The 22,707-nt window shown below is 41.8% G+C and overlaps 1 protein-coding gene across 1 annotated transcript in view; it reads left to right on the top strand.

The window, feature by feature from the left end:
• Mettl4 (methyltransferase 4, N6-adenosine) overlaps positions 1 to 8,131 on the top strand; it is a 33,585-nt gene extending 25,454 nt beyond the window's left edge. Inside the window, exons 6-9 of the mRNA XM_059278220.1 lie at positions 677 to 851; positions 2,249 to 2,355; positions 2,801 to 2,892; positions 7,256 to 8,131. Of these exons, the coding sequence (XP_059134203.1) occupies positions 677 to 851; positions 2,249 to 2,355; positions 2,801 to 2,892; positions 7,256 to 7,401 (520 nt within the window). The 3' untranslated portion in view covers positions 7,402 to 8,131. The remainder of the gene's footprint in view (positions 1 to 676; positions 852 to 2,248; positions 2,356 to 2,800; positions 2,893 to 7,255) is intronic.
• The last annotated feature ends 14,576 nt before the right edge of the window (positions 8,132 to 22,707 follow it).

Below are 22,707 nucleotides of genomic sequence, written 5' to 3' on the forward strand. Positions count from 1 at the left end.
TTCTAGCAAAACAAGTTTCCTTTGTACTGTTAGTGGCCAGGAGGCAGAAGACACTGGGCCTTCAAAATGAGAGCATGCGGACTTGAGAGAAAACGGGAAGACAGGAGCAGGGTGGTAGATGGGCTTGAAACTGTACTGGGAAGGTGAGGTTGGGCAAGGTGATAGGAGGTCTCGGGGTCAGCAGTGTGTGCAAGACTTAGGCTTACAGTGGGGCACGGTACCTCCCTAAAGTCAGCTGGCTTTTGCATCACCGGGCTCACAGCCAATGCTTCCTGTACCAAGCGATGTCACCATTTGGGTTACTAATTTCAAGACTCACTCCAATGGGGCTCCTGTGAAACACATAATGATGGAATCCAGACAATATTTGTTTAAGTCTGAGAGAAAAAAGCATATTACGTGTGGGAAAATTACCAAAATGTAAGTCATTTGAAAGTAACTAAAAAAATAAAAAACATACAGCCTGGCAATGTAAAAAACGAATAAAACAGAAAAATTGGTGCATGTGTAAGTGCCAGCGAATCCACCAGGTGTCAGTGTGACTCCATACCTGCCACGCGTGAGTGGCTCCTGGAACTTTGTGTTTGTGGGGTTGGTGCCCTGCAGCTCTTTTCCTGCTCATATTTCTTTCTTGAAGTTAGTTTTCTCCTTTTTTTTTTTTCCTGTTCATTTTTAGGTACAGTTGCTTATCACCACAGCAGATAAAGCAAATGCCTGTTCCTAAGCTGGCTGCTGCCGACTGTCTGGTTGTTACGTGGGTGACCAACAGGCAGAAGCACCTGTGTTTTGTGAAGGAGGAACTCTATCCTTCGTGGTCTGTGGAAGTCGTTGCGGAATGGTACTGGGTAAAAGTGAGTTGAGAAGTTAGCTCCTTTGTGACGTACACAGTGTCACCTACTGCTCACGGGAAGACACCGGCTGTTCTCGCTGCGTCCGCATCCCTGGTGTCCTCATCGGGCTGATGAGAGCTTTCTGTGCTTTGTGCCTGAATCTTCCTGTTCTCAAGGTGTTCGTCTGTTTATCCTCTGTCTTTGCAGCAGGGCTCCAAACCGCTGGCCTTGGGAAATCAGGGAGAGATCAGAATGAAGTTATAAAAAGCTCTAGTTTATTAAAAAAATTTTTTGTGTGTGCCTGAGTGTGTGCACACACGTATGCACACATGTGTGTGCACCCATGTGGTATCTGTAGTTTAATGAACAAGCAGGAATTTTGGGACTGTCTTGCCTTTACTGTCTTCTCCACACACCAACAGTTTCGTTGCCCTTTGCATTACCCATCCCTAGCCCCTGTTCGTGGGGATGAGAGCAGAGAATAGCAAGGCCACTGTAGAGTGTATGAGAAGATTCAGGAACCAAGAACCTTTCTTTCTCTTTGTTGTTGTTGTTTTGTTGGTTTGCTTTTCCCCCCTTGAGGCAGGGTCTCCTGTAATCCACACTGCCTTGAACTTGCTTTGTAGCTGAGGCTGACCTCGAACCTATGTAACCATGCTTAGCTACCCTCTAGGCTCTGTTTTATTTTATTTTGTAGATAGGATCCTGTTAAGTTGCCAGCTTGGAATTTATAGTGCCAAGAGCCAGTCTCTGTACCAGGTCTTTTCTACCTCGTCACCTCCCCCACTCTCTGGCAGTCTGCCGTCTCAAGTGTAGAAGGCTTTATTTGTAACTGCTTAGTCACGTGGTTAGTGATCAGTGAATGTTATTTGAGTGAATTAATGACTGAATTAACAATGGCCTGGTTTCCAGGAACAAGTGATCATAAAAAGTAGAGATTGTTTATGTGTGAGATAATAATTCAATATATTTAAAATATCCACGTTATGTGAGTTTGAAACATTCTTTGTAGCTACATTGTCCAGTATGGTAGCCACTGTGACATGTAGCTCTCTAGAGCTTGACTGTGTCCTGCAAATGGAGAGGTACCGTTGAGTGTTAAATATATGTTGGACTTGAGAGACCCACTATGGAGGAAAGAATGTCATATATTATGGTACCTGTTCAAATTGATTGCATGTGAAAATACTGTTTTAGACATGCTAGATTAAATGCAATTAAGATTAATTACTTTGCATTTTTTTTAACTTCTTTCTACTGTCACCACTAGAGAATTTAAAATTATATATGTGGATTTTGGGCTCACACTATATTTTTTATTAGACAATCCTAGCCTGGAGGTTTAACAACTTCTCTTTTTTGCTGGAAACTATATAATGACAGGAAAAAAATTGCTTTCCTTGGATCCTTCCTTTTAGATCACACATTCAGGGGAGTTCGTGTTCCCATTGGATTCTCCACACAAAAAGCCTTATGAGTGTCTTGTACTGGGGAGAGTTCGAGAAAAAGCTGCTTTAGCATTAAGGTAAGAAAAGTGATAATAGGGCTGGAGAGATGGCTCAGAGGTTAAGAGCACTGACTGCTCTTCCAAAGGTCCTGAGTTCAATTCCCAGCAACCACATGGTGGCTCACAACCATCTGTAATGGGATCTGGTGCCCTCTTCTGGCCTGCAGGCGTACATGCTGTATACATAATAAATAAATCTAAAAAAAAAAAAAAAGAAAAGTGATAATAAATAAAAATTTATACTAACTTTTGTTTTATCAAGAGTATGGTAGTTAATACGAAAAATAACATTCTAAAAATGTTTGAATTTTAAAATTGATTTTCCTCATTGATTCTGTCTTTGAATTTATTTATTAATAGAATTAATTACTATTTAGAAGAGAAAAAAAATGATGCAACTGTAGCATATAATTAACAATGATCCTTTAAGTAATAGTTTGCTCTCTTGTTCTGTTTTAATTAGGAACACAGATGTAGAAGTGCCCCCTGTTCCAGATCAGAAACTGATTGTCAGTGTACCCTGCATTCTTCACTCACATAAGCCACCTCTGGCCGGTACGTGTCTGTGAAACAGAACTGTTAGAATTTGGGAAATATTCAAAGAAGGATTGAATTTAGTATTTAAGTGGTCTGTCGGTTTGTGAATGAGATGTTTTAATATTGTGAAATGCTGTAGAAAATTCATTGCAGAACTTATGAAACAGAGCACATTGGTTTATATTATCTCAGCCATCCTTTAGCATCAGTTCTCAGGTTTTCTTTATATCTTTGTCCCTCCAGTAGTAGCCTTGGCAGATAAAGGCTGTCAGGGCCTCAGAGGATGTAGTTCAGTGAGTGGCCTTGCTTTGCCCTCATGTTTAGGATTCAGAACAGGAAATCCCTTACTTGCCCTCCAACTAGGAACCCAGCAGAACAGATGTCTAGATCCCCTGAGCATGGTACTTTTATGTCTCCTGAAGGCAGGCTACTGTTTTGCAACATGGGAAGGCAGCAACTGAGGCTGCAGTTCCCTCAAGCTGGAGTGCTCAGTGTCGTGCTCCTCATTCAGTGTCACTGAGCAGCAAGGACTAGTGGCCCATGTTGGCCTTGGGCATTGGCTCACAGGCATGTGGATTCTGGCTCTGTTGCTTGGCAGATTACCCAGCTCTTTTCCTTGCCACCCTCATTTTCAGAGTGAGTAATGATACCTAATACTGCAAAGTGGTAAGGATTGCTCACACTGCTTACAATATATTTTAAAGTCAGTAAATGCTCAACTTTTTCAAGTGAGAGTTTAAAGACTTACTCATGGAAGTCTTTGAGAGCCGGAATTTGGTATTCCAAGTTTATTTGTTAGATAACTTCTTCAGGACGATATTTTACTAATTTGATCATTACTGTTTAAAAATTATGGGCCAATTATCAATTTTACTTTTGCAGAGTATAGTTTGTGGGCTAGGAAATGAAAACTTAAGAAAGTAAACTTAGGGGAGCTGGGGAGATGGTTCAGTGGGGAAGAGTGCTTGCTCAGGAAGTATGAGTTCAAGTCCCCAGTGTTCATGTAAAAAGCCGGGCATGGCTGTGTGTGCCTGCAGCCCCATCATTAGGGGCAGAGGCAGGCGCTTCACTGAGAACTCACTGGCCAGCCAGTCTAGCCAGATGGTGTGCTTCCAGTTCAATGAGAGAGTCTGTCTCAAGGGAATAAGGCAGAGAGCCATGAAGGAGGCACCTACTCTGACCTTGGCAAGTGCACTCTGGTATTTACATGCTCAGTGCTTGTACCACACCTGTATAACACAGATACACATACTGACATACAACAAACAAAAGAAAGTGAACTCAAGATTTCTGTTACCTTGAATAACTTTGCAAAGCAGTCCTTACAGTACCTTTAATTTGAGAAATCTTCAGATGTGTTTGACTATTCTGTGGCTTAGAAGGATCCTCTGCAACCTCACACTTGGGACTCTGTAAATGCTAGTGCATTAGTTTGTGACCTAGATGAAAGTGAACTCTATTGTTCCTTGAAAAAAAGATTATTTAACACCAGTTGTACTTTAATGAAATCTAGTTTGTTTACTTGAGTTTTGTTTATCATTTGGTGTGTACCAATGCTTAAGTTATAAGTAATTTGTTTTAGGGTTTATAGTTTGATATAAAAGATTTACCAAAAAATCTAAGACCCCAAACCTTTCAATTCTAAACTAATTTTTAATCTGCCATTTCATTTGAAATAGAATAAAAATACATTTAAAGATTATTCTTAAGAGAAAAGGTTTAAAGAGAGTGCCTTAAAATTAGTCTTGCCCTGAACAGTCTATGAAGTGTTTCTGCTGTACTGCCAGTAGAGGGCAGCACAAACACATTTTAGAATCGAAAACATTTCAACTCAAACTTGTATTTGTGAGGAAAATCTGAATGACTCAATTGAGTTAACCTTCAAGCTTTGGCTACATAGTAATATGCATGAAGTATTTGTAGTACTTTGTTTTTGAGTTCACATTAGTTTAGTGTATGTATTTTAGCTATAGAGAGGTACAAGTTAAAGCCATCAGGAAGTAACTAATTTTACAGTGAAATCATAACTCTGGGGGTTTGCATGATGTATGGTGTGTACATACTACTTAGAACTTTTCCTGTGAACCTTATTAAACTGTTTTATGTATGCTCAAAACATGAACTGTTCTCTCTTGCTTCAAAATCTCAAGATACATCTTTTTAATTAAAAATTATTTTATATGTATGGGTGTTTTGTTTGCATGTTTATCTGTGCACCATATGCATCCCAGATGCCTGCAGAGGCTAGCAGAGGTCATTGGATCCCCTGGAACTAGAGTTACAGATGGTTGTGAACCACCATGTGGGTGCTGGGAATCAAATCCTGCTCCTCTGTAAGAGCAGCAAGTGGTTTTTTTTTTTTTTCCTTTTTCTTTTATTGAAAATAGATTCCCTTTTCATACAACACATCTCGATCATAGTTTCCCCTCCCTCAACTCCTTCCTGTTCCTCTCTAGCTTCCCCCACCTCCAGATCCACTCCTCTTCAGTGTCTCATCAGAAAAGAACAGGCATCCAACAGATAACCCAACATGACAAAATAAAACTCAATGATATAAAGCAAAAACTATCACATCGAAGTTGGACATAGCGTCCCAACAGGAGGAAAAGAGCCCAAGAGCAGGCAAGAGTCAGAGACCCTCCTGTTCACGCAGTCGCAGCAAGAGTTCTTAACTGCTGAACTGTCTCCCCGGCCCCCTCATCAAGAGAACATCTTTGCCGAAAGACTGCAGAACCTGAGTAAACCCACAATCTTATATCACTGTACCTTAGTTTATGCTACCTTCTAGAAAATAGAAGGGGTGGTTTAGCACAATCTTATGTCACTGTAGCGTAGCCCATGGTAACTTCTAGAAAATAGAAGGGGAGTTAGGGTTTTCTCCTTTAGGTCTCCAGGGAAAGTTTTCTCTTTCAAGTTGTCCCATGTTTAATTCCATACTTTTGAAAGGAACAGAGTCTTTTATGTCAACATCTAGAAACTTACCAAAGCCTAAATTAGAGTTAGTTCAATTGCAGGCAGTAACAGCTTTTAATTTCTCTTTGACTTGTGATAAGTAAGAATATTACTCTTGGACAAAGAACAGTCTGACACTCAAAATGTTTTTAATAATAATGTAACAATTTAATTAATTATTTGAGTTTCATATGATGTATTCATATTCACTTCCTCTCTCTCCCCAACTCCTCCCCGATCCATCCCTGCTATATTGTGTTTCTAAGTTTACATTTGTTATCTCTTAAACCTTTCAGTTATTCCCAAAGAAGCCACGAGATTGGAGGTATAGCTCAGAGATGGAGTGCTTGCCTAGCATGTACGGGTCCTGGGCTGGATCCTTCCTTCCCAAGGAAAAAAGAAAAGTCCGGAAGAAGCCTTGTCATTCTTAGAATTTGATAGGCTTCTTCTAAGGCCAACCCAACATAGCAACTATGAACTGTATTCGGCTTGCTAAAGTACTTTCTTCTTGGAACTATTTTTATACACAATTCCTGTTATGTGGTTCGTAGAGCAACCAGAACATGATCAGGGTTAGAATGATTTAATTGTTTGTCCTCTAAGTGAACGAGCCCTTTTTAAGAACAAGTTGCCGTGGTTTTCCTTTCTCCCAGGCAGTGTGGACCACAGTTACTTAACTAGTCTAAATGAAGTGTCTTCTCTCCAAAAAAGATGGTTTTTCGGTGTTGTAGTTATGAACGTATAAATAAGGGATCCTAAACTGGAAATAGCATGGTGAAAGTTAGGCAAAGAACTATAGAATGGGAATAGTCTTAGAACCTCCATGTTTCAGCTATGGGGCTATAGTAACGACTTTTGAATACTTCTGTCTGTATACTCTTTGCTTAATTATTTCACTAAAGTATTTGCTAATACTAGACTCATAGTTTATCTTCAATTTCCAGGAAGATTGTCTTTATATTGTTTCTACAGTTTTTTTTTTTTAATGCATGGATTGCATTTATTAAAAAATCAAGTAAATTAGTTCTCAGGAGACGTGTGAGCCGTATTGGAAAACTGGAGAGTCACATATGTGGGCGTTAAAGCTCTCATTTCTCATCTGCAAATGGAAAGCAGTAAATCGGAACTAGTGCAGGTTGCAGTGGTCCCGCTCCCAAGCCCCGTGGGTGCGGCTCCCAAGCCCACGGGTACCCCTCCCGAGCCCGCAGGTGCCATTCCCAAGCCCGCAGGTGCCATTCCCAGGCCCGCAGGTGATGCTCCTTTGAGTTTCTGGCATGAATAGCAGAGCCGACCATGACATGCTTGACTCTGGTTTGCTGTCTGTCTTAAAAACTGAAATATCTGAAATATCATCTATGCTTCTCTACTTTATAAAAGGAAACTGATTTCTTTCTTAATATTGATTTTTTTTTCTTTTCTTTTTGGACAGAGGTACTGAAGGACTACATCAAGCCAGGTGGGCAGTGTTTGGAACTGTTTGCTCGAAATTTACAGCCAGGTTGGATGAGTTGGGGCAATGAGGTCCTCAAGTTTCAGCACGTGGATTACTTCATAGCTGTGGAGTCTGGACGCTGACGGTAAAAGTTGTGCTGCCCTTTACTCCAGCTCCTTCAGACTCATTTCTCCTTGTACCAGCCGGTGTGCTTAGACATGTGGACTTTATACCAATCAATGTGCATAGAAATGGACCTAGACTTTGGCTTTTCAACCAGTGATTGTCCTTCCTGTATTTTGAGATTAATTCTACTTCACTTGCACTAATATCCCACCATTAGTGGGATTCTGGATTCTCTACAATTAAAGAGGTAAGCAGTTAGTAGAACGACCTGCCTCTGCTGCTGAACTGATTCAGAAAGCATGTACTGTGGACTCCAGGTCACGAGCTTTGTCTATGGATATTGTTTATTTGGTGGTATTAAAAAATAAATGGAAGCCTCATTCCGGAAAGAATCAGAAAAGATTACCCGAGTCCAGATGTCTGCACGTGTTTAAACATCAGAAACTCCAGCTCCATTGGAGCCTCTGTCCTTGGGTGGCATCAGCTTGCAGTACCCGGTGTAGCAGCTCAACTGGGAAAGGCCATGTGCTCTCCAGTCTCCCAGTGTGCAGCTTCTGCCACGCTGCTTCCCTGTGTTAGCTCTGTGGCTCCTATTTGGCCTGAATTTGCAGCCTCCGCTATATAAGAAAAAGCGCTGGCCAGGTAGTTGGTGTCCGTATGTGCTGAACAGTTTGGACAGTTTGCAATGTTTCCATTGCATTTAGGGTCACTGTTTAAGCACTTCTTTATTTTTGCCTTTTTCTAGAAGACAACTTAAGATATTTCTTTCTTTCTTTTTTTTTTTTTTAAAGATTTATTTATTTGTTATGTATACAGAAGAGGGTGCCAGATCTCATTACAGATGGTTGTGAGCCACCACGTGGGTGCTGGGAATTGAACTCAGGACCTCTGGAAGAGCAGTCGGTGCTCTTAACCTCTGAGCCATCTCTTCAGCCCAAGATATTTGTTGTAGGATGTCAAGAAGTAAACACTGCTTATAGTTTGTGAAAAACTGTTTAGATTATAGATTTTACACAAATAAATATTTTTCTACCAAGGTTGTTTTTTCTTCTTCTTCTTCTTCTTCTTCTTCTTCTTCTTCTTCTTCTTCTTCTTCTTCTTCTCCTCCTCCTCCTCCTCCTCCTCCTCCTCCTCCTCCTCCTCCTCCTCCTCCTTCTTTTTTTCTTTAGTGCTGAGGACTGAATCCAGGGCTCCACATATGGTATGCAGATGTTTTTCCATGGAACTAAACCTCTAGACTTGAAAATGCCTCTATCTATCTATCTATTTATCTGTTTATCTATCTATCTATCTATCTATCTAGGTTTATCAAGATAGAGTTTCTCTGTGTAATAGCTCTGACTGTTCTAGAACTCACTCTGTAGACCAGGCTGGCCTCGAACTTACAGAGATCCACCTGCTTTGCCTCCCGAGTACTGGGATTAAAGGTATGTGCCACTACTGCCTGGCTTCTAAAATGTTTTAATTGAAAGGATTCTTTGAAAAGCATGTTGATAATAAGTACTCAAAAATTATACATTTTTTAATTGAAAAAAATTTTTATATAATATATTCTCATCATGGTTTCCTCTCCCCAACTCCTCTCATATCCTCCTTACCTCTCCATCTATCCAACTCCCAGCTCTTTTTTTCCCCTCTCTTTAAAAAAACACTAGTTTCCATTGTGGAGTGAGTTTTACATCATACACAGTTGTCCACGTTATGGTCCTTTGCAATGCGTCCCTTTCATCTCGATCCCTGGCAAACAGTGATTTGTTTTCTCACATTAGTTTTTAGGCATTCGTAGACATGGAATCATGTGCTGGAGAAACAGTGTGTCTGGTTTCTTTCGCTTAGCGTTTAGGAAAAGCATTGGCACTATTTATAAATTGCTCACTGTTTACTTAGGAAATGGTTAGACTGAAATTACTTTGACAAGCTTGCTTAGTTTACTCACCAATCTCATCAGAAATTATTTTTGAGGTTTGTTCATCTTTTGCGGGTGGAAGGCTAACATCAGAAACTTAATTTTGTGTTGTAAGCGTAGCCTGACTTGTTACTTAAATGGGAAAAGGCATTAAACTTGAAGCAAGCTTTTAAGGATTTCATTTGAAATTATTTGCAGCTTCATGTATTTATAGATTTTTTTTTGTGTAGTTTGTGGAAGCATTTTATTATTAGCATGATTTTGGAATTTCTTTTTCATCATGAATATTGGTACTGAAAGAGAACGATAATTTTCACTCAATGAGCCCTGTACTCAGCTGGCAGGGGTTAAAGTGTTAGCTCTAACTCTTAAGTTCTGTCACCCCTGGGTCTCATTCCTAAGCCTCCTTATTAGGGTCTTTGTGGATAGAAGGGTGACTGCAGAGTCTACAGTGGCATGCCTTCCATGCCCCATGAGAACAAGTGTGTAGCAAGGACACCGCTCTTGCCATTGTTATCACTCAGTTTTAGCTAGCTGACCTGATAAACTTATTTTGAGATTGTTTTTCATAAAGGGCTTTGTATATTACTTTGTAAATTCTCATTGGCAGTGGTGGTACATACCTGGATCACTAGCACTTGGGAGGTAATTGGAAATACAGTGTCATTTTCAGCTATACGGTGAGTTCAAAACTAGCCTGGACTGTGGAAAACTCTCTCTAAAAACAAAATAAAATATCAAACCCCAAAACATCAACAACAGTAAAACCGTCAACAAACCAACTAACCCAGCAACACAAACAAGAAGGCTTTGTAACTTCTAAGAATTCTTTGGGCTTTCAGTGACCTGTCATAGTTTGTTTATAGGTTCAAGATCCTTCGGGGCTTTGTAATAACACCTGTGTTGAAGGCTGGATGTCGTGGCGCACACCTTCAGTCCCAGCACTCAAGAAGCAGAGGCAGGAGGATCTCTGAGGTCAAGGCCAGCCTGGTCTACAAATGAGTTCCAGGACAGCCAGGGCTACACAGAGAAACACTGTCTTGAAATACCAACCAAGACAACCTGGGCTGAAGGGTGGAGCTAACATTAACTGAATAGTATGGTTTTTCTCTGCTTTTTCACATGTTTTACTGCGTCTGCTTCTTTCATAGCTCTGAGAGATAGCTACTGTCTGCATTTGTTGGTTGGCAGAAGTAAAGCTGAGGGGACCATTTTATCTGTAAACCCAGAATCAAGTAGAGAACAGATGGACCGCCCATGCCGTAGTCCATGTAAGAGCACTGAACACCAAGCAGATGACCAAGGGTGTCTGAAGCGGTTTCATTGCCCTCTGCACCTATGAAGTTTCGTTTGATTTTGGACTCAGAAGAGACTGTAGATTCACAGTTGATCATAAGCCACCCACGTGAAACCTCCCTGCTGACTCAAGAAACTCAGATCCTTGGATGTCCTGTTGATTCTTACACTCCCTGTAGGGTTCATTGGAGTAGTAACCACCTTTTGGGAAATCATCCAGCCCCTCCCTGCCCCCCTGTGTGTGTGCACGTGCGTGTGCGTCTGCACATGGAGGCCACACCAACCTTGGCTTTTGTCTCTTAGGTGCCGGCTTCCTCTTCCTGTGACAGGGTCTCTCACTGGCCTGGAAATCACCAAGTAGGCTAGGCTGACTGGCCAGCAAGCTCCAGGGATTTCCCTGCTCTGCCTCCCCAGTGCTGCGATTACAAACATGTGCCATTGTGCCCAGCATTGTTTTTAATGTGCGTGTGGGGGTATAGAACTTAGTCCCTCGTGCCTGTAAGGCAAGCATTTTACTTGCTTGGTTGTTGTTTTGGTCTTTTGGTTTTTTGAGACAGGGTTTCTCTGTGTAGCTTTGCGCCTTTCCTGGATCTTGCTCTGTAGCCCAGGAACTCACAGAGATCCACGTGCCTCTGCCTCCCAAGTACTGGGATTAAAGGCGTGCGCCACCACCGCCCGGCCCGTTTTGATCTTTTGAGACTGAGTCTCACTCTGTAGTCCAGGTTAGTTTCCAACTTCTGGCAAGCTCTCTGGCTCTGCCCTCTGAGTGCTGACATCAGAGGTGTGCACCACCACCACACCCCACTTAGATCTTCTTTACCACGATCCTTTATCTTACTCATTTTCCCTTCCCTTTTTTCCTGTCTTCACTTAGTTTTTAAAACTATTTTGGACACTGTTGTTAGTTGCACTTTGTATGTGAAATGGACATTTCAGCAAGTACATTTACATTCAGCTCAGTCGGAGGCTACCCTGACTAGATTTAAATCCCAATTGGTATTTAGTCATAACAAGTTAGGCCTGAGTCTCCCCATTCACAGACATGAACAATAGTATTACCTCAACTATAAGGGCTGACGTAAGAGCAGTACGTAAAAGGCACCGGCAATAGTGCTTGGAGTATTGTTGAGCACTCTGCACTCAGCGTCTCTTACCTGTTTCTCATCGTTAAGCCTAAAAAGCTGTTATAATCTGGATCAAAACTCCGGAACTTACTGTATCTCTTTAAGCTTTCTATGGAGTTTTCTCTCTAAATCTTTTGTTTGTGTGTTTGTTTTTATGCACTAGATATCCTGCATCAGACTTGACTTTCTATAGCGGAATCTTGGAAATCTCTGTTCCCACTGTGGTTCTGCCTTAAAAACAAAACAACGGTCACACATGGCTTGAGATTGGCTTAGCTGTTGCCCTGGCTTTGCCCTCACTGTGAGCTTTACCCACTCCGTCCCATCCCGGTTCTCAAACTCATCCTCCCTAGGCTCCAAGTCTTCCTTTTCAAGTTTCCCACTCTAGCGACCATCTTTTGAGACAGACTCTCACTGTGCAGTCCAGGTTGGCCTTGAACTTTCCTCCTACCTTGGGTTACAGGTGCTACCACACCCGGCTCTAGACACACACCCTGAAAGGATTTTTAGTTACAGGAACACATTAGGTTAGGTTTTTCTACTGATATGATTCAAAATATTGCAATCATTTCAAGGGGCCTTCTGTGTGTGTGTGTGTGTGTGTGTGTGTGTGTGTGTGTGTGTGTTTTCCCGGTTTTTAAAAAGTATTATTTCTGTGTGTATGGGTGTTTTGTCCGTATTACGTCTGTGCATCATGTGTGTGCCTGATGCCTGCAGAGACCCAAAGAATCACTGGATCCTGTGGAGTTACAGATGGATGTGAGCCACCATGTGGGTGTTAGAAATTGAACCCAGGTCCTTTAGAAGAGCAGCCAGCCGGTGCTCTAAGCTTCTGAGCCATCCTGAGCCCTGGGCCTCACATTCTTTGAAGATGCTGCTACTTCACCTCTTCCCCACCCCCACCCCCCAGTGTACCACTGGTCTGTCACATCCCGGAAGTACCAGAGCACTGTGTACCTATTACTTGCTTTATCCCCAGTACATGCTTGTGAAGATACAGCCAAAATGAGGGAGTAGGTCCTCAGGCTGATTTGTATGGCTAGAGACCTAAGACTTGAATTCTATTTGGGTTCCTTACTGAAGGTACTTGATGTGGTACCCATTTGCTTATTTGTGTTCATTTTCAACTTTTAAAATTCGTATTTGAGTGTCTTGCTTGCATGTGTGGATGTGTACCACACATGTGCTTGGTGTCAGCGAAGGCCAGAAGAAGATGTTGGATCCCCTGGAACTGGAGTTACAGGTGGTTGTGAGCTGCCACATGGGTGCTGGAAGTTGAACAGCAAGTATTCTTAACCACGGAACCTTCTCTCTATCCCTGAACCTGAGATTTTAAAAGTGACAGTCTCATTAGTTCCTGATCAGAGGGCTCATTGGGTAGCCTGGGGTGTGTTTAGAATGTTTCCTTTATTAACACAGAAACATACTTTTTTCAATATGCCATAGCATCAGTCTTCTTAGTTCCTGACATAATGTTAATGTTTCTTGTTAAATTTTACTGGTGAACTGATAACCTAAGAAAGATTTATAATCTAATGGGCTACTAAATGTGTTGACTAAGCCATTAACATTACCATAAGGTTGTACTTATCCACGCAGTCACATTTTAAGGACGTTCTAAATAACACTGAGTACAGATAGTTAAAGGGGGAGATTCCATAACCTAAGGATGCTAAAAATGACTGATGTTATCTGCTATCTTTGTCTGGATGTATGAACCAACTCAAAACTCCACATTCTGTTACCTGTCTGCTCCAGTTTGATAACAAGCCAGAACTATCATGGCATTGAACTCTACCACCCTGCCTTTTCTGCATAAATATTCTTACAGCTAATCCACATCTAATCCCAGTTTCTGTGACCTCTAGTAGAATCTATAGATTTTTTTCCAAGATCAGTTCAAACCCTTGGACCAGGTAAGAACAAATGGATCTCTAGGGGTGGAGAACACAAGAGCATTATTCACTGTTCTTTCAGGTTAGACATAGGCCTGAGTATCTAGTACTGACAATGGGACACCTTACAGTGATGGTTCAGGCAAGTGAGTGGTGATCTGCAGTGTGGGAAATGCTTTTCACCAGCATCATTAAGGACAATAGGGCATTCAGAACTTTTGTTTTTGTTGAGGCAGAGTCTCATTTAGCACGGACTGGTCTTGAACTTGCTCTGCAATCAAGCTGGTATTTTTTATCCAATAAGCCATCTCCCTGGCCTAAAAAACATTCTTACTAGACAAACAGACAAAAGTTTATGCAAAACAGCATACAAACACCGACACCTCAGCTGTATAATCCAAAAGTCAAAGGTCCCTGGGGTTCTATCCATCTTGAGCTTGGAAGGCATAGGTTTCAGAGGTTGCTTTTGGCACGTTTTGGTCTTTATCCTCTCCTGGGGAACACTTGCAAAGTGGCTTTATGAGACCTCCCTCACATTTGTTTCCATGAGTTTGCAGAACTTCTTCTGGCCAAGCTACATGTTGTTGAGTTGTAGTAAGTTTCTCACTTTCGTGTAGTTTTACAGAAGCCTGAAAGATACTTGAAGTGGCATCTAGAACAACCAGAATGTTCTTGGTGTCCTTAGCTGATAAGAGACTCATTGATAGTGACATTGTTCCACAATGAATGAGGTTTATAAATCTGCTCAACTGTCCCACCTCTTAACATACTTGGGCACAACCCAGATAGCTCACATGTATTTTAAAGTTTGATTTAGACTAGCCATGAGCAATAGGACTATCCATGGTTCAGAGCTTGCTGATCTGGTCCAGTTATAGTGTGGATTTCTTCTGAATGTTAGTTATGAGGTTAGTTAGCAGTCCAGGAAGGACATCAAGTGCTCCTCCATCTGCCACAATCTGAGTCTGTTCACCTGTTTCAGTAACAATGTTCTCTATGTCTCTTGAGTGCAAAGGCACCATGGTCAGTTTGGTAGCTCCTAGAATCTTCTCTCAACAAGGCACAGCTGTTTTTATAAGCGTCTCAGTGCATGCTGGGAACTGAACTTGGGTCCTCTGCAAGAGCAGCACATGCTTTTAACTGCTGAGGCTGTATCACCAGCCAGCCCTTTGATGGTTATTTTTGATGGTATGCTTCATCGGACTGAGAGTGTCTTAAGGGAGTAGTAAATCATACATCTGTTGTGCCTGAGAATGTTTCCAGGGAGCATTAACCTGGGGAGGAAACTTCCTGTGCATGTGGGTGGCTCTGTCTGATATGCTAGGGGCCCAAGTGAAATAATGGGAAAGAGGAAAAAGCCAGTTAGCACAACCACACTTCTGTTCTTTGGCTGTAACGATGTAAACTGCACAGCTTTGCCGTGCCCTCCCCACCCCACCACTTCTGAAAAACTGAACAAAATCGAGCATTCCTCCCCTTAAATTGTTTATGTCAGATGTGCTGTCATGGCGATGAGGAAGCTAAAATGGTCTCCTAGTACCTTCAGGGACTTGGAGCTGACTCTCCAGGTTGTTATTTGTGACTGTGACAGCAGCATCAACAGACCACTTCACAGGTGCACTTTTCCTGCAGTGGAGAAGTAGCAGCCTCGGGAAATGCTATTTCTCCTTTTAGAATCTGGTCTTCGCCTGCCTTTCCCAGCACCAGTTTGCTTTGATGTACTTGGTATTTTGCTTCTGGGTGATCTTTGCACTTGCTCTTGAGTTTGTTTATCTGCATTTGGCGAGTTGCTGTTTTCCTGGGTCATCACCACTTGTGAGACAAGGAGAGAGAGGAGCTCCCAGGGATGCCTTTGGAATAGACCAGGTCATTTTTCTCCCTCCCCAGTAGATAATGGGAGGCAGGACCAGTGTTCAGTGGCCTCTCATCCCGATGCATGGCAGCCCAATCTGCCGTGCCAAAGTATGCTTTGGATTGAGTTGATTTTCAGCCGGAGGCTGAGAAGCCGAAACAAGACAGGACTCCCCGTGCCTTGACCTCATCTGTTAAAAAGCAGGACACGAGTTCACAAAGAGAGTAGTCCCTTCTCTACAGGGAAAGACAGGATTGAAGTTCATCACCAACCTGAGGGTACTCTCTATCCTCATCAGCCAGGGGACCCCAGAGGAACCCCCAAACAACACTGGCATCACCTTCCTACCGTTAGCACCAGCTTCTTTACGTGTCCTGGGGTAGACGACATGGGTCCTTTTCCTTTGTTTTAGCTTTTCTCTGGTTTATTATTCTCTGTTGAAGTTACTGTTCTAAGCCAGATTGCTAAGCCACTGTGGGAATTTCTTATTCCCATGCGCATTTGAAATACACATGTTAATAAGCTTCTGTTTGTTTTTTGCTTGCTAATCTGTCTTTTATTACAGAGGCCCCAGCCAAGATTTTATACAGATAGAGGGAACATTTTTTTCCCCCCTCCATCATACCACATTGAAACTGCCAATATGTAATGACTGAATGAGCAGATTTTTGGCCTTACTGTATCTTTGGACTTAACTGAATAGACATGACTCATGCAAGGAATTAGTACAACGTCTCACTGTTGCAGAATATTTGTTTAACTATGCAAAGATGTGTTGCATTTGTTTAAAATTATGTAAAGATGTGTTGCTTTTGTTTATGTTGTGGAATATTTGTTTAACTATGTAAAGATGTGTTACATTTGTTTAACTATGTAAAGATGTGTTGCTGTTTTACCTTGCCTGATTAAGGCACCTGATTGATCTAATAAAAAGCTGAATGGCCAATAGTGGGGGAGGAGGTATAGGCGGGACTTCTGTGCAGGAAGAGTAAGTAGGAGAAGGAATTCAGGGTCAAGGGAGAAAGAAAAGGAGACAACAGGGAGACATCAGGGGCCAGCCAGCCAGCCAGCCAGCCAGGCAGCAGGAAAGTAGGACAAACAGAATGAAAGAAAGGTAAAAAGCCCTGGGGCAAAATGTAGATGAAGAGAAACAAGTTAAGTTAAAAGAGCTAGTAGGACAAGCCTAAGCTAAGTCTGAGCATTCATAATTAAAAGTCTCCATGTCTTTATTTGGGAGCTGGTTGGCGGCTCAAAGAGAATCCCAACTACATCTGACAGTGCAGCATAGTCAGACCCAGAGCTGTGGAGCCAAGTGTAGATACCACTAAGTAAGATGGGAGATGGAGGGCCAGAACTGCGCCTTGATTGACATCTGTTTATTTTCCAATCATGCTAGTGGTTGTGTTGTTGTTAAGGACACTAGGCAGCTAGAATGTGCTGGTTCCAAAGAGTTACAAAGTCACACCATCCTTTAGACTGTAAGCTTTAAAACAGAGATATGAATGCTTAAGATTTTGCCAATTTAATAAAACGATACTAAATTTACTGATGAATTAAAGTCTTGTTTTCTATATTATCCATTTAACATAAATAAATGTGTGGTTTTTGAGTTTTAATTTATGTGTATATCGATGAAGTCACTGTTTCATAAGAGATAATAAACAACTTAATTCAGTTATAGAGTACTCATTGCAACCTGAATTTTATAATGGACCTTTATAGCTCATCTCTCCTTAATCACTCCCATTCCATTCTCAGACCTGGGATCTGCTTCCTTTCCTTATGTACATTTTAAGAACTTTACAGAGATGAAGCCATGCATCACATACTTTTTTTTTTTTTTTTGGTCTTTTATCACTGAGTATAATTATCTGAGATTTTTCCATTGTGTGACTCTGGTGAACCATATTGGATTATATGGGTAAGCCAGATTTCATTCATTTATTGGTAGTTTTCTGTTGCTGATATAACAAATAACCACAACCACGATGGCTTAAACTAGCCCCCATTGTTCAGTTTTCTTAGGTCAGCTTCAAGCGGTCAGACTAGTTTATTGTTTGTGGTGGTAGCTGGGCTGGGCTTTTACCTGAAGGCTGTTGGGAGGAGTGCCCTTTTAAAAACCTCTCTTCGGTGGAGCAGAATTCAGGCCTGTTGCATGGGCAGTTGCCTGGGAGTCTCTCGTAGTACCTAAAAGCTCCTGTCTAGTCCTTGCACTTGGCCCTCCAGCTTCAAAGCCATAATAGCACACAGTCTCTTTTACTTTTTTTTTTTTTTTAAACTGGGGAGTGAACTTGTTAGGCAAGTGCTCTGCCACTGAATCACCCCCCCCCACCAAAAAAAAAAAAAAAAAAAAAAAAGAAAATTGAGACAGTTTCACTGAGTTGCCCAGGTGGGCCTTGATTTTGTAATCCTTCTGCCTCAGCCTCCTGAGCTGCTGAAATTAAAGGCTTGCATTAGCAGGCTTGCTCCTTTTTGTTCTTCGAATCTGATATTTATGCCACCTTAAAAAAAATTCTGCTTTTAGTGGGGTTGTGATTAGATTTGAGCCACCCAAATAATCTCTTTTTAAGTATATTCTTTTTTTTTTGTTTGTTTGTTTTTCTAGACAGGGTTTCTCTGTGTAGCTTTGCTCCTTTCCTAGAACTCACTCTGTAGTCCAGGCTGGCTTAAGTATATGCTTAAGTTTTATTTGTTGATATTTTGTTGAGAATTTTAAAATCTTTTTTTTTTGAGAATTTCATACATATATACAATGAAACATGATCATATGTACTCCCCATGTCCGCCACAACTCCTCATACCCCATCATACCTCCATTTTTTTTTTAAAGATTTATTTATTTATTATGTATACAGCATATATGACTGCAGGCCAGAAGAGGGCACCAGATCTCATTACAGGTGGTTGTGAGCCACCATGTAGTTGCTGGGAATTGAACTCAGGACCTCTGGAAGAGCAGTCAGTGCTCTTAACCTCTGAGCCATCTCTCCAGCCCCATACCTCCATTTCAACTTCATATCTTCTTTTGATAATCTACCGAATCCGGTTAGTGCTGCCCAGCTATATGTTCATGAGTGTGGGGCTATCCACTGGAACATGAGAAATCTACCAGTAGGAATGTCCCGCAAAAAGATTGTTCCTCTCCCAGCCAATAGCTACTCAGTAAGTGGTGGGCCTAGAGATCTACTTGATCTATGCTAGGAATTTGGCTGCTTTGGTCTCATGCAGTTCATCACAGCTATTGTGAATTCATGGGTGCAAGGGCCACGCCATGTTCAAAAAACAGCATTTCACAACACTTCTTCCATCCACCAGTTCTTACATTCTTTCCACTGTTTCTGAGTGTTGGTGGGGGTGGGGAGCTGAATTTATATGTCCCATTTAGGGCTGAGCACTCAGTATCTCACTCTCAACACACTGGCCAGTTTCAGGTCGCTTCATCGATGGCTGCCTACTGCAAAAAGAAGCTTCTCTGACCAAGGTTGTGAGCAGCCCTGCTCTATGACTATAAACACAAATACTTAGATGGCAGTTTGACAGTATAACCATTTGGGATGGCTAATCTTGGTTTCCAACCTGGCACATCAGGGAAGAGGGAGCCTAAGTTGAATTGCCTCTATTAGATTGGCCTGTGGGAATGTCTGTGGGACATTTGTCTTGATTAATAATTGATGTGGGAGGGTACTGCTGACTGTGGGCAGTGCCATCCCTGGGCAGATGGTCCTGGTTTGTGTAAGAAAACCAAGCAAGCTAGGGGAGAAAACTAGTAATGTTCCTCTGTGGCCACTGCTTCAATTCCTGCCTCCCGGTTACTGCTTTCAGATTTCAGTCTCTGCCTTGGCTTCACTTGATGGTGGACCACAATCTATTTGCCAAACAAACCAACACTCCCCCCCCCCCCCAAATTGCTTTTGGTCATGGTGTTTTATCACAGCAGCTGAAAGCAAACGAAGAGAACACCGTTTAACAACATAACAACAGTAGGTCCTATTCCTAGGACCTAGGACCTCCCTACCCAAGAGCTTTTGATCATGATTGCAGTGTGAGGCAGGAAGCAGGCCTCAGATCTGACCAGAATGAATTAGCTTTTCCATAATGCTTTGTACCAGGGGGCACACTCTGCCTGGCAGGTCAGTATTGCAGCATGTATGGATATCTTTTCTTAGTCTCCATAGCACCTTTCAGCACCACGGGAGCAAGCTAGCAGACAAGAGGTTTCCTTGTCGGCTCCAGGTTGATTTCTGTATGTCCTGCAGTAGGGTATAATGTGTCTTCAGCAGCAGGGTCCTAGGACATAGTCACAGCAGCCAACGAAGGGTAATGGCCATTGCCTGTGTTGCTTTGGAGATCTCCAGGACCTCTCTGACCAACGACTCCCAAGAAGGCATCCGATGCCTTGCACTGCCATTTTCCCTCAGTAACCCATATTCTAGGAATTCCACGTAAGCTCTGCTTTGTTTAGAGTTGTACTTTGAAATGATCTTACTAGCTGGTGGATTTCCGTAAGGCTTTTTCATGCATCCTTAGTTTTGGTGAACTCACCTCCTTTCACTTTCTCTTTCTGCTCCCACCCACTCCATCTCTGCCTGCTTAATCCTTTAATCCCCCAGTATTCTCTCTTCTTTTCTACTGTTCCCCCAGTTATTTATTTTTAGCTTGCATTGTGAAACAGTAGGCTTTTATACCTCCTTACTTGGGTTTGACCCCTTGTTTCATGGCTGATATCCTCCACATTCCCATGTCCCTCTTTGCTCTTTCCACTGCCAGTATTCCACACTCTACTGTTGATCTACCTATAATCTACTATTTCCTCTTCTTGAACAATGTTCCCCCCAAGGGCTGGAGAGATGACTCAGCCGTTAAGGCTAGGCTCACAACCAAAAATATAACAATGTTCCTCCCTCAAAAGGTCCATTTTTAGTTTCCTGGGTTCCCTTGTGCTCCAAGTTAAACACAAAAGAAAAGATTTAGAGCTGGGATCCACATGTGAGCGACTATTAAAGTATCAGTATTTGCCTTTCTGGGCCTGGGTTGTCTCACTCAATATAGCTTTGTTCAGTTCTATCCATTTACCTGCAAATTTCACGATTTCATTTTTCTTTACAGCTGAGGAATATTCCATTGTGTATATGTACCATATTTTTCTTCTCCATTCATCTGTTGATGGGCATCGGGTTGTTTCCATTTTCTAGCTCCTATGAATAGATCAGCAATGTGCATGGATGTGTAAGTATCTCTGTAGTAGTATGCTGACTAGTTCTATGTCAACTTGACACAAACTAGAGTTATCTGAGAGGAAGGCACCTCAATTAAGAAAATATCCCTGTAAGTTCGGGCTGTAAGCGAGCCTGTAGTACATTATCTTGATTAATGATTGAGGGGGGAAGGTCCAGTCCATCATGGTTGGTGCTGTCCCTAGGCTGGTGGTCCCGAGTCAGAAAGCAGGATGAGCAAGCCATGATGAGCAAGCCAGTAAGTGCTACTCCCTCATGGCCTCTGTATCAGCTCCTGGCTCCAGGTTCCTGCCCTGCTTGAGTTCCTGCCCTGACTGCTTTTGATGATGAACTGTTATATGGAACTGTGAGTGAAACAAATCCTTTCCTCTCTAAGCTGCTTTCGGTCACGGTGTTTCGTCACAGAAATTGTAACTCTTAACTAAGACAAGTAGGCTATAAAGTCTATTTGCTCTATGCCCAGTAGTGCTATAGCTGGGCCATGTGGCATTTCTATTTCTGGTTTTTGAGACACCTCCAGACTTATTTCCGAAGTGTCTGTTCTAGTTTACATTTCACCCATCAACGGTGTATAAGAATTTCCTCCCCGTTGAAGATTTTAGAAATTTTATTTATTTACTTGTTTATGTAGTGTGTATATATACCAGAATATGCATGTAGAGTTCAGAGGACAACTTGTCTCCTTCTACCATGTAGGTCCTGGGGATCAAACTCAGGTCATCCAACTCAGGTCATCAGGCTTGGTAGCAATCACCTTTACACATTTATTCTACTCCTGGTTTAGGATTTTTTAAGCCTCTGGATCTCTCTGGACTGCCTGTCCGTTTTTGGTCCCATGGTAATACCGCCTCATACCATGAGTTCAAAAATGTTTCTTTCTGTTCAGTTTCCTTCCTTCCTTCCTCCCTTCCTTCCCTCCCTCCCTTCCTCCCTCCCTCCTCCCTCCCTCCTTCCTTTAAGATTTATTTATTATGTGTACAGTGTTCTGCCTGCATATATGCCTGCACGCTAGAAGAGGGCACCAGATCTTATTATAGATGGTTGTGAGCCACCATGTGGTTGCTGGGAATTGAACTCAGGACCTCTGGAAGAGCAACCAGTGCCCTTAACCTCTGAGCCATCTCTCCAGCCCCCTGTTCAGGTTTCTTGAAGAGCTTGTATAATGTTGATGTCTATCAAGCCGGGAAGTATTTGGTGGAATTTGTTAGGGTAATCTGTGCTTGGACCATGAACTTTTTGGAAATTCTTAAACAACAAATTCAATTTAGTAGTTAATTGATTCTTTGAGTTTTCTGTTTTGTTTTGGAACATTTTGATAATTTGTGGTTTAGAAGAACAGACCTTTCTTTCTCCCCCTCTCCCCATGCTTCTCTTTCTTTTGTGGTTACCTGGGATGGAGCCCAGAGCCCAATGCATGTTAGATAAGCACTCTACTAGTGCATGATCTATTTCTTTAAAGTTGTACAGTAATGGGTTTTGAGCAAAAAAAGGTTTAAAATATTGAAGTCTAGTTGACAAAATCCAATTTGTTTTTTTCTGCTATAGTTTGTGATTTTTATGTCACTAAAAAAAATCTACAGTATATTTGTTTTGGAGTAGAGTGCTTGTCTAGCATGCAGGAGGCCCTGGGTTCCATTCCAGGTACTGAAAAAGAGAGAAAAGGAAAAAGAGAGAAGGGAGGGAATTTTGTTCTTCTAAACCACAAATTATCAGTGTTCCAAAACAAAACAGAAAACTCAGAGAATCACTTAACTACTAAATTGAATTTGTCATTTAAGAGCTTCTATAAAGTTCCATGTCCATGTGTAGACGATAATAAACTTAAGGTCATTATAATTTTTTTCTTATTCTAAAGTCTTGGTAGTTTGACTCTAAAATATGGTTTGTTATCCATTGCTAATCATTTTTTTGTATATGGTGTGATGTAAAGGCCTATGTTCATTTTTTCAAGTGCTAAACAGTTGATAATAACACTAATTATTGATAAATATTTTTTTCTGATATTGAGCTGCTTTG

This window comes from Peromyscus eremicus, chromosome 13 (assembly GCF_949786415.1).
Source record: "Peromyscus eremicus chromosome 13, PerEre_H2_v1, whole genome shotgun sequence".
Lineage (NCBI taxonomy): Eukaryota > Metazoa > Chordata > Mammalia > Rodentia > Cricetidae > Peromyscus > Peromyscus eremicus.